Source organism: Callithrix jacchus, chromosome 6, assembly GCF_049354715.1.
Source record: "Callithrix jacchus isolate 240 chromosome 6, calJac240_pri, whole genome shotgun sequence".
NCBI classification, from domain to species: Eukaryota; Metazoa; Chordata; class Mammalia; order Primates; family Cebidae; genus Callithrix; species Callithrix jacchus.
The window spans coordinates 89,485,072-89,498,092 of NC_133507.1; the positions used below are offsets into that span (position 1 = coordinate 89,485,072).

At 35.8% G+C, this 13,021-nt stretch overlaps 1 protein-coding gene across 4 annotated transcripts in view; it reads left to right on the forward strand.

Annotated features, from left to right (window-relative positions):
* Positions 1-13,021, forward strand: part of LRP1B (LDL receptor related protein 1B) — a 1,941,900-nt gene that overhangs the window by 1,249,532 nt on the left and 679,347 nt on the right. For all 4 annotated transcript variants that reach the window (XR_013518953.1, XM_078327882.1, XM_078327883.1 and 1 more), the window contains exon 22: positions 8,702-8,902. Coding sequence is in view for 3 of the 4 variants with exons in the window: in XM_078327882.1 (XP_078184008.1) it covers positions 8,702-8,902 (201 nt within the window). In the remaining variant the exon portion in view is untranslated. The remainder of the gene's footprint in view (positions 1-8,701; positions 8,903-13,021) is intronic.

Sequence of the window (13,021 nt, forward strand, 5' to 3'; positions counted from 1 at the left end):
CTTATTTTCTTTGCTGAAAGGACAAAACTACAGTAACTAAAATGAAGTCTTTCACACATAGTTATCAAGTTGGAAACATCATTATAAATAAATGAGAAAATAGTTCGTAGAGCTCAACTTCATACTAATTATCTAATATTGTTTTCATCATCTTCTCAAAAAGAATTAGTAAACACCAAGTGATTTACTTGGTTATTTGAATGACTCAGGCACATTTTTAAAAACTTTAAAGACTTTTGGATTTTCTCTTTATTAGATACCCATAATTTCTATAATACATTTTACTATGATTAATGACTACTTATTTCTTACATATAAAGAAAGGAGCTTAAACAAAGAAATCTGCGATATTTGTTCATTCAAGATTTTATGTCCAATGACTTGATTAGGTACTTGCTTAGGTAAGGATTTATCTTGATATGAATCAAGTAAAAATCAATATGTTTAAGGCATTTTTACTGAGGTCATTTGCTTTTGGGTTTTACCTAATTCATGTTCATGAGTTAGAAATTAATTAAACTTATCATACCTGGTTCACCTTCTTATCTACATTTTGCTAAGAACTAAAACCAAACAAATAAAAACAGAGAGATGCAATTAAGCTTCAAACAGCCCCTGAAAAATCAATAAAAAGAGGAGAGCTATTTAAGCTCATAAAATTCATTTAACTTATGTATTCACATTTATTTATATCACTGGTGATATTATGTGTTTTAAAGTTTTACAGTCATCTAAATATGATTTTTGTTTACCTTTTCCAGGCAGTATCTATATCAGGGATGGCAAATAGCTTTACTGCTATTCTGACTCTAAAAGATTGATAGTGATTTATGGATATATCTGTTGAAACAATTCTAAGGTCATTCTGGAGTCAGTGTTTGGAAATGCCATCATGGATTAGTGATGTCTCTGGGAAAAAAAGGTAGTTGCATCTTGATAAACCAAACTAAAAATGAAAATTTGCATATTCTTGAACCCTTGCAAATGACTTCATACCATTTAATGCTTAAGTATAGAATGTCATATTTTAAACTATAATGATATATTATACATTGATCTTGTCTTTCTAACTAGATTACAAGCTCCTTGGTGACGGGGAGCAGGTTTTAGGCTTTCTTATATTTCTGAAAGCCCTTAGGAAACGGTAAGGCAAGAGTAACTTCAACATACAATTTTTACAAGAAGGCTATTGAATCTGTTAGGCTTCATTGCATATGTGTGTACATAATTATTTTTTTAAATGAACCACTGGAGGGGACCCAAGATGGCGCTGTGAGAACAACCCAGGATTGGAGCCCGCGTTGAATCTACAAACGGTGAGTCAGTGCTGCATTTCCAGACTGATCTTTGTTGCCCACAGAACGGGGAAACTCCCAAGTATAAAGAGACACGGGACGCCAGGCAGTAGGTCTGCCTGGCGAAGCCGGCAGCCGGGGCGGCGGTGGCCGGCCCTACCCAGCAATCCCCACAGGGCGTGCTTTCCGGGTGCCTTGTTGAACCGGCAACCTGAGACTTGAGAGGGCTGGACTTGAGACTGAACGAGACTTGCACAGTAGCCCAGCCCAGGGGATTGCAGGGACAGATCGTTTGGGAAACCCAGTGGGACGAACAAAACCGCGATTTCAAACTATCCCGGGCAGACGGTCCGAGACGCTCTGTGGGGGAGGGGCGTCCACCACTACGGAGGCAACCTGCCCCAACTGATATACACGCCCACTGCTGAGGCAGCCAGCCGTTGCCGAGGCAACCCGCCCCAACTGAGATACACGCCCACTGCTGACGCAGCCAGCCGTTGCCGAGGCAACCCGTCCCTACTGAGATACACGCCCACTGCTGACGCAGCCTGCCGTTGCTGAGGCAACATGCTACAACGAAGAGACTCCGCTGCAGGGCATGGCGGAGACCACAGCAGAGCCGGCAGGAACAGCGCGAATCACACAACAGCAGGGCGGAGCCTCGGCAGCCAAACAGTGGCTAGTCTGCCTTCGAGCTGGGCAGGACACCTGATCGGACATCCAAAAATAAAGCCCAAACCCCTCAACACAGAGCATTTGAGAAAAAAAAAAGGGTTGTTTAATGAGCTGTGTTGCAGCAGAATCAAACATAGCAGCCTAACAGCCCTGAATGAACAACAGAGTGCACAGCTCAGCAATTAAACCCCTATAAAGTACAAACTGTCTCCTCAAGCAGCTCCCTGACCCCTCTATATCCAAAAGACTGTCATTAGGCAGGCATCATCCTGGGACAAAGAGAGCAGAAAAAGAAACTGGTAGCATCCCTCGCTGTGCCACGGCTACTAGAGGTGCACCCCAGAGAAGCAGGGTCTGGAGCGGACCTCAACAGTCGTACAGCGAAGGGGCTAGACTGGTAGAAGGAAAACCAAGCAACAGAAATACTTCATCATCAACATTCTGGGTGTCCACTCAGAGACCCAAACGAAAAGTCAGCAACTACGCAGACGACCAGCGGACAAATCCACAAAGATGGGAAGAAACCAGTGCAAAAAGGAGGAAAACACCCGAAACCAGAACACATCGCCTCCTAGAAAGGACCAAAACTCCTCACCAGCAAGGGAACAAAGCTGGACGGAGAATGACTGTGACGAAATGACGGAATTAGACTTCAGAAGATGGATAATGAGAAACTTCTGTGAGCTAAAAGATCATGTATTAAATCAATGCAAAGAAACTAAGAACCTTGAAAAAAGATTTGAAAAAAGATTCGAGGAAATGATAACAAGAATGGATACCTTAGAGAGGAATATGAATGAATTAAAGGAGCTGAAAAACACAATACGAGAACTTTGCGAAGCAAACGCAAGTTTTAATAGCCGAATTGACCAAGCAGAAGAAAGAATATCTGAAGTCGAAGACCAACTCAATGAAATAAAACGAGAAACCAAGATCAGAGAAAAAAGCGCAAAAAGGAATGAACAAAGTCTCCAAGAAATGTGGGACTATGTGAAAAGACCTAACCTACGTTTGATAGGTGTACCAGAAGGGGACGAAGAGAATGAATCCCAGCTGGAAAATACTCTTCAGGACATCATCCAGGAAAATTTCCCCCACCTAGCAAGACAAGCCAACACTCAATTGCAGGAAATACAGAGAACACCACAAAGATATTCCGCAAGAAGAGCAACCCCAAGGCACATAATCGTCAGATTCAACAGGGTTGAAATAAAGGAGAGAATACTAAGGGCAGCCAGAGAGAAAGGTCAGGTCACACACAAAGGGAAGCCCATCAGACTCACAGAAGATCTCTCGGCAGAAACACTACAAGCCAGAAGAGAGTGGGGGCCAATATTCAACATTCTTAAAGAAAAGAACTTTCAACCCAGAATTTCATATCCAGCCAAACTGAGCTTCAGAAGTGAAGGAAGAATAAAATCCTTTGCGAACAAGCAAGTACTCAGAGATTTTGTCACCACCAGGCCTGCTTTACAAGAGCTCCTAAAAGAGGCACTACACATAGAAAGGATCAATCAGTACCAGCCATTCCAAAATCACACTGAATGCTAAAGAGCTTCAACATAATGAAGAATCTACAACAACTAACAGGCAAAACAGCCACTTAGAATCAAAATGGCAGTATCAAATTCACACATAACAATATTAACCCTAAATGTAAATGGACTAAATGCACCAATCAAAAGACACAGACTGGCAAATTGGATAAAAATCCAAAACCCATCAGTGTGCTGTATCCAGGAAACCCATCTCACATGCAAGGATACACAAAGGCTCAAAATAAAGGAATGGAGGAAGATTTACCAAGCTAATGGAAAGCAAAAAAAAGCAGGAGTTGCAATTCTCATCTCTGATAAAATAGACTTTAAAGCAACAAAGATCAAAAGAGACAAAGAAGGCCATTACATAATGGTAAAAGGATCGATACAACAAGAAGAGCTAACGATCCTAAACATATATGGACCCAACACAGGAGCACCCAGATACATAAGGCAAGTTATTAATGACTTACAGAAGGACTTAGACTCCCACACAATAATAGTGGGAGACTTTAACACTCCACTGTCAATACTAGACAGATCAACCAGACAGAAAATCAACAAGGATACCCAGGGCTTGAACTCAGACCTGGAGCAAGCAAACCTGGTGGACATTTACAGAACTCTCCACCCCAAATCCACAGAATACACATTCTTCTCAGCACCACATCACACCTACTCTAAAATTGACCACATAATTGGAAGTAAAGCACTGCTCAACAAATGCAAAACAACTGAAATCATAACAAACAGCCTCTCAGACTATAAGGACACATGTACACGAATGTTCATTGCAGCACTGTTTACAATAGCAAAGACCTGGAATCAACCCAAATGCCCATTGATAATAGACTGGATTGGAAAAATGTGGCACATATACACCATGGAATATTATGCAGCAATCAGAAATGATGAGTTTGTGTCGTTTGTAGGGACATGGATGAATCTGGAAAACATCATCCTCAGCAAACTGACACAAGAACAGAAAATGAAACACCGCATATTCTCACTCATAGGTGGGTGATGAAAAATGAGAACACATGGACACAGAAAGGGGAGTACTAAACACTGGGGTCTATTGGGGGGAAAAGGGGATGGCCAGTGGGAGGGGGAGGTGGGGAGGGATAGCCTGGGGAGAAATGCCAAATGTGGGTGAAGGGGAGAAGAAAAGCAAAGCACACTGCCATGTGTGTACCTACGCAACTGTCTTGCATGCTCTGCTCATGTACCCCAAAACCTATAATCCAATAAAAAATTAAAAAAAAAAAAAATAAATAAAATAAATGAACCACTATATGGAAAACTTATGCAAGTATATGGGAGAAGGAAAATAAAGCAGCGCAAGAATATTCAATGGAAAATTTATCTTACTCCTACAAGTTTCCAATTACTAATTCTTTCCAGAGGCAATCATTTTAAACTATTTCTTGTGTAGCCCTCTAGAAAGAATTCAAGTAGAGACAAGTCTATTCATGCACTTGTATTAATAAATGTGTGGAAATATAGTCATAGATATTGATAAATAGTTAATCCCTTTTAACATATCAGAGACTACATACACTGAGTTCTATGCCTTTTTAAAATTAATTTTGGAAATTAGTTTTTATTCACTTATGTAGATTGACACATTCTTTACTCAAGCATATACCTTTAATGTATGGATGCATTGTAATTGATGTGACCAGGCTTGCAGTAATTATTTAAATTGTTACCTGCCTTTTCCTAATAAATAAAAAACATCAATACATATCCTATCATCTCTGTGCATTTATGAAAATATATTTATGAAAATATTTTCTAAAATTAGGATTACTGTGGTGAAGAGTTGACACATTTTATTTTCTGGATTTCTTGACATTGCCATAGAGAGAAGTTATCATAATTTGTAGCTTCTTTGACATTTGTGCTGTTTCCTACATCCTTGTCAAATCTAGATTTATATTATTCAACTTTTTGATCTTGATGTGTCAAATAGAGAAGGAAGGGTGTCAACTGATTATTTCAGTTTACCCTTTTTAATTAAAAGGGATGTCAATATCTTATGTTTGTAAACCATTACTATTTCTTTATGAATCTTGCACTTGGATTGTTATCCTATTGATTTAAAAGAATCTTTATGTTTAAAAAAAATACATTTTTGTCATATAATGAAATATTTCTAAAAATATGATGAAATGTCTTTTCTGACTTACTGTCCACCTTGTCTATGGACTTTATTGTTGCAATATGGAATAACATGTTTATAAAATTTAGTTTAATATTTGTATTTCTATCATCCTTATTTTAAAATGATTACCTCTTTAATATATCTATAATATGTCATAGCATAAGAAGCCAAGTGAAGATTCAGCTTTGTTGTTTATCCTCCAAACTGGCTAATGAGGTGATACTACATCATTAATTTTGTTCTCTACTATTTCAATTGTCAACTTTATATATACATATATAATATATATATATATATATACCATCTACATAAATGAACCTATTTCTAATGTCTCTGTGCCCTTTAATTATTGATATATTTATTGATGTTCATTTATAAAAAGTATTTTAGCTACTATTATCTTAAACTACTTCTAAATAGTTGGCATACATAGTTTCTACTCATTGAGATGCCTCTGGGTTTTTTTTGTTTTTTGTTTTTCTAAGATTATGAATGATTTTTGTAGTTTTATTTCTTTAATTTAAAATAAACTTGTAGGGTTGCATTAATATTGTTACTATTTTGAAAGAATTATACAAATTAAAAAAACTTAGTGTCTTTACAGTAATACCTAATTTTATTCAAGACAAAACAGTATCTTTATTCAAGGATTTTTTTTTCATATTCTTTGTATAATTTTGAATTTAATTTTAGAAATTTTTTTGTATAAATGTTATATAGTTCTTGTGCATTTTAACCCAAAATACTTTCTTGTATGTAAAATTTTAATTGGCCTTTTCTTCTAGTATATGCTCTCTGTAGATATAAAATCTACTTTTATGTTATTTTTGAAACTAGCTACCTATTTTTGAATTCTTAATTTCTTGTAATTATTATGTAATTTTAATGATTTTATAATTATATGATTATATTGACAACGTTGAATATCAAATGTATTTTTGTAACTATGGAACTGAAATATTATATTTCATCCATATCTATGGAACTGAAATATATTATATATTTTTTATTTGATATAATAGTGTGAGTAATTATTAATATATTTTTATATATAAAATATTTTGCCCCTATATTTTAATTATTTTAAAATTCCTTGCCTATAAGATTTGAGAAGACGTTTAAAATCATAATGACTTTTGGACATACACAGTGTAATATTTTTCATTTCCCTTATTTTTGCCCCACCTTTTTTTTTGCGAAAATTTCTTTTTTTTTTTTTTTTTTGAGATGAAGTTTCACTCGGTAGCCTAGGCTGGAGTGCAGTGGCTTGATTTCTGCTCACTGTAACCTCCACCTCCTGAGTTAAAGTGATTCTCCTGCCTCAGCCTCCCAAGTAGCTGGGATTACAGCACGCACCACCACGCCCAGCTAACTTTTTGTATGTTTATAGAGATGGGGTTTCACCATGTTGGCCAGGCTGGTCTCGAACTCCTGACCTCATGATGCACATGCTTCGGCCTCCCAAAGTGCCCAAAGTGCTGGGATTACAGGCGTGAGCTACCGTGCCCTGCCTACCCAACTGATTTTTATAAGAATCTAGTATGTAGTCAGTCAATAGTATTTATCTTTAGGTACATTTAAAAATTTTATGTGGGCCAGGCCTGGTGGCTCATGCCTATAATTCCAACACTTTGGGAGGCCAAGGCAGGTGGATCACGAGGTCAAGAGATTGAAACCATCCTGGTCAACATGGTGAAACCCCGTCTCTACTAAAAATACAAAAATTAGCTGGGCATGGTGGCACATGCGTGTAGTCCAAGCTACTCAGGAGGCTGAGGCAAGAGAATTGCTTGAACCCAGAAGGCAGAGGTTGCGGTGAGTCAAGATCATGCCATTGCACTCCAGCCTGGGTAACAAGAGCCAAACTCCATCTCAAAAAAAAAAAAAAGAAAAAAAAAGAGAAAGATTTTATGTTACAACTGAACGTTGTATAGTCTCGGAAGCATAATTAATTAGAAGTAAATGAAAGACAATTTGGAAAGGAGAAAACTTTTCAGTGAACCATTCACATAGACAACAATGCCAGACTTGGTGGCCCATGCCTGTAATCACAGCAGTTTGGCAGGTTGAGGTGGTAGATCAACTGTCAGGAGATTGAGACCACCTGACCAACATGGTGAAACTTCATTTCTACTAAAAACACAAAATTAGCCAGGCATGGTAGCACATGCCTATAATCCCAGTTACTTGAGAGGCTGAGTCAGGAGAATTGCTTGAACCCGAGAGGCGAAGATTGCAGTGAACCAAGATCATGCCATTGCACTCCAGCATGGGTAACAAGAGGGATGTCCATCCCAAAACAAAACAAAACAAAACAAAACAAAACAAACAAAAAAAATGACAACAATGACAATTGTTCTCTTTGTGTTTCACACTGTTACTGTTGAATAATGCTGACTAAGCAATAATTATTTTCTTTTTTTCTGCTAGAAACAATAAAAAATTTCTATAAATTCTGTCTATACATATGTTAGCTGCCAAAATGGTTGATGCCATTTGATATTTATTTATAAGAGGGCATGTAAATATGTCCAGTGGGGAGTTAGGGTGTTGAGGTTATAAATATAAATAGAAGGACAACCACTCCTGCTAAAGTACGTTATTTACCTGAATTTGGGTTTCTGACAGGCACCAAAGGCATTTACCTAAATTTAGGGATATAAGCACTGATATGCAAATGTATCTTTAAAATTTGCTTTTATTTTTGTGATTGAACTTTCAATTAGTTACAGAAATCTTCTATCTCTCTCTCTCTCTCTCTTTCTAGAGATGTAATATAGTTTCAAGCAATGACTTGAAACTAAAGAAAATATAAAAGCTCAAACCCTAAGATCACTTTAATGACCAGGACAAGAAATATTCAAATGCTGTCATGAAAATAAACTGTCAAATAATAAGCAAATAGATTTTGTTTTCTTTTGCTAAAGACACATAATTCTGCCTGTGACTGAAGACAATAATGGCTACTCATTATTACAATGACCTAATCACAAAAATCAAACACATGCTACTTCTGTTTTCTTAAGGGAGATGCATCAACAAAGCATGGGTGTGTGACGGAGATATTGATTGTGAAGATCAGTCAGATGAAGATGATTGTGACAGTTTCTTGTGTGGACCACCCAAGTATCCTTGTGCTAATGACACCTCAGTCTGCCTGCAGCCAGAGAAACTTTGCAATGGGAAAAAGGATTGTGCTGATGGCTCTGATGAAGGCGATCTCTGTGGTATTACATGTTTAACTGCATTGACTTCTCTGTGGAAACTACAACCTTTTAGTTTGCTTGCTATTACTTAATATAGTGGCATTCATTCTTTTGATTCATTTCCTTTAAATGTAACTTTTAAGTCACTTTAGCAGTGAAACTTATCTACATTTTTCAGATACTCTAACGTATAGAAAAAGTTTTAAATGTCATCAGAAGTTTCTGAAAAAAAACACAGAAAAAGCTAGCCTATATAGAAGTACTTAATTTAGAGCTGTGTTCATCATTTAGATCTCTGGGTGGCCAATGCTGTTCCCCCATTTGAACTGATTATTTGTTAAGTGAGTCACAGAGAACAAGAAAAACTTGTTATTCCTCATCTATGGGATAGAGCTCACCACCACCCTATATATTTTGATATGCCTTCTTACCATTACAACAGAAACTGATTTTTAGGAAGAGAAAGAGACTGGATAACAAAACCAATTGAATATTACCCAACTTGACATAATTTTCTCTCCAGTTTTCAGTCCTCATACAACAGCTTTCTTTAGTATGCTTTATCTAGTTAAAATGATGATTTCAATGAGCTTTGATATCCCACTGGCTAGCAAGCTTTCTTACCAACCAGCACCTACAAAAGAAAATTACATTTCCTTCTCTTTGGGGAGATCAGAGATTTAGCAAAGAGATTTTTAAAATGTGTTTCCGAGATAATATTGAAGGTGACATCAATAGAGCAATAAAGAACAGTTTACAAAATGATAAGACCAATAATGAGATGACTTGAGGCTATGAGAAAATGACTTTAGGAAATAATGAAGCTAACTGAATGAAAGTAGAAAAGACAACTGCATTGAAGCCTAAAGTTATATTTTGACTGTAAATGAGCATTAATAGCATACTGAGTGATATAACAAAGAACGTTTTTTTAAACATATGTGTCAAAATGTCTTTTTTTTAAGTCGTGATTTTATAAAATAACCTTGAATCAGTGAATGCAACAGTCTTCATTCAACAAGGCTAAAATTATACAAAAAGATTCAGACCAAGAAAAAGGAAAAACAACTAAAATTAACCAGCAAAAATTATAAATAAAATATGACAAACTTCATTTTTCTGTATTCATTTCTTTCTTGCCCAGCTTGTTATTTGTAGTGGAATGGCTTGATGAGAGTTTTGCTCATGAAGGTTATAAATACAATTCTAAAAGGAATTAGCAATACTCTTAAAAGAAAAAAAGAATGGGTGGAAAAACTCTAGACTTCAACAAGCTTAAATTCTTTTCTTCAATTAAATCATTTGAGTAGGTGACTTATTTCTTAAAATGCTGGTTTCTTATAATTAGAATAGAGGCAATGGTATTAGGTAATCATGGTAATAATGCCTGATGCTACAGCTATTGAAAAATATTAGTACTTTTCTACCTTTTCCCCATCCTTCAAGTTAAATGAAATAAATAAAAGGCAAAAGACATAAAGTACATCCATTGAGAAAAATGAAGAAAATAAGGAAACACAGTCTTATTTTCCTATTCTTCACTTTCCCAGTTGGGAAAGTAGAAGAGTAATGAGGGAATTCTCTTTAATTCATTTGTCTACTTCAGAATTGAAAACCACTTCTTATCTAGCCATATAGTCATTACTTAAAGAGTTTTGCCCAAACATATCAAAAGATTATAGAGATTGAAATGGATTATAAGAAGAAATTTGGTGTGGAAGTACCAGAGAAGATTAAAAGACTATTTTAATTGCAGCATTGTGGCATATTGAACTACACACCCTATTCTTTAAGTGGTGAAGTTATGAAGAGAACAATAAAAACAAAAAGCAAATACTGGTCAAGGGATTAAATTGCCTTTTCTAGGATTATATGCAATGTATATAAGGAAAAGGAGAACCCAAGAATTTAAATCTTCTAATTCTAGTGAAGAGATTAATTTTAGGGAGTTTTAAGAATAATTTCAAAAGATAAAGGATTTCCATTTAAGAAACAAAAAAATAGACTTTAAAATGGAGTTATATTGATCTTTGCTATAAGAATATGTCAAAGATAAACAAAGCCAGATGCTAACTTGTCAAACAATAAGTGAAGATTTTATTCATTAGCAACTCTTGTGATAGAAAAGAGACTCCTGTGTGAACTGAGCTCAGCTTCACTGAAACTAAAGACTGGAAACTTTTAAAGGTGGGGTTTTCTAAGGAAAAGGCACTAAGGGGACTAAGGGGGCTGGTCCACAAGATTAGACCATCTGATTTTGATAATTGATGCTTCACTGGAGGGGAAAACAGACCCGTCTTATCTTTGTGGTAGGAGGCAGTGGCGGAAAGTGAGAGTAAGGTACCCACTGGGCTGGGAGGGAGAATGAGAGTGAGAGTTAACTTCTCAGATGTTTGCATTTCAAAGAGAAAGCTCTGGGCTCCTTAGAAGACAGTTCTGAGTAGTAGAAGATTTACATCTCAAAAAGACAGAGAAAGGATTTATAATTGCAAGGTTTCTAAAGCAACTGTTCCAAGAGGAGGTTCAGGGCCTATCTGCCTATTACCGTGATGTTTCTCAGGGAGTCAATTTAATGTAGGGGCTGGGGTCACTCTAGGGAATGCACATTTAAGCTGCTAAACAATGTGCTAGTGATTGTTCAAGTCTCCTAGTATGTATTTGTGGCCCACAGGCATGGGGAGGGGTGGTGGAGGTAAGGGCAGGAGGATGGAATCATTTGTGCTTGGAGTCTGCAGTTTTTATAGGCCAAGGCTAAGGTCTAGTCAAGAAGAGGACTTAGAGGATCCTGACTAGTGTTTGGTCATGGAGAGAGTCTGTCAGGTAATAAAAAATTTTTAAAGAAGTTGCAAGATAAATGACAAGTTTAGGCCTAAGTAAGAATTAACAGGTTCTACTTATGCAAATAGTGGTATTAAATGTATTTATTCAATTTCAGATTTCAATGTGAATTTCATTTAACCTAAAATCTGTGACTTCATTCTACAGATAGTATTAGAAAGAGACACTTTGGTACTGAGAGAACAGTGACATTTGAAATAAGCTAAAAGCATTGTAACAATGTCTTTTTTACCTCCTGGGCACAGTGACATTTCTTTACAGTAATATTCTTGAAAAAGAATGTCAATTGAACTAAAATGTGGTAAATACTTTGAAATGACTGCTGTTTTGAAATGCTTATGATTATGGGTGAACAAACATATTTGGAGAACCAAGAGCTGAATCTATTTTTTCTTCTAAAATAATACCAAGCTTGAATTGAATTGTTAGAGAAAACAGTTAATACAATCATTTTCCTTTTCTTATTACTATAGCTTCTTTGATGGTGAAAAATTATATGAAGAAGAGTTGACCCATATAGAGCTTTTAAACTGTAGAAATATTTTTTTAAAGCCTTACATTTCAGGCCAATTTTTGTGCTGGATACATTTTCATAGAAAGCCAGAAGTATTTGCAGTATGTAACTAAATATTACTGCAATTTACCAATTATTAGACAATAGTCTTTTTAGCACATCTCAAAACATACACAATTAAATAGAGTTTGAAACACATTTCAAAATATTTTTAAAGCCAAGAAAGACAAAGCTTCTTTCGGCCTTTTTTCTATGTACCTAACGGTACACAGTGGTAGGTAATGTTATAGTTTCAAAGACAATTATCTGCCATTTTCTTCAAGGTTATCAGCATGTCATATTGAAATTTTCTCAAGTATACAATACTGAATCAATTTCAGGGCAACATCTGCTTTTAGACAATTTTGCTACTTTAAAAAAAATCATCAAATATTTCTAACTTGGTACTCAATGTTAGATATACACTGGTAAACATAATAGATATTTCTATACCCTCATGGAACTTGCAATTTGGTGATAAAGCAGAATAATAAATATATTTAAAGGACAGCTATGTATTTAAATGCTATTTAAAGAGATAATCTTTTTCTTTACAAACTAATCGTATTATCTATGTAACCAATACTATTGACCACTGTTTCAGCCAAGATACCAGGACAATTTTTTTTTAGTGTTTTGCTTATGATGTTTCCATGACATCATTGTATGAATAATAATAACCAACATAGGAGGCACAATGTACAATTCACCTAACTTAAAGATAAATTCCTGCAGTCATTAATGGACAA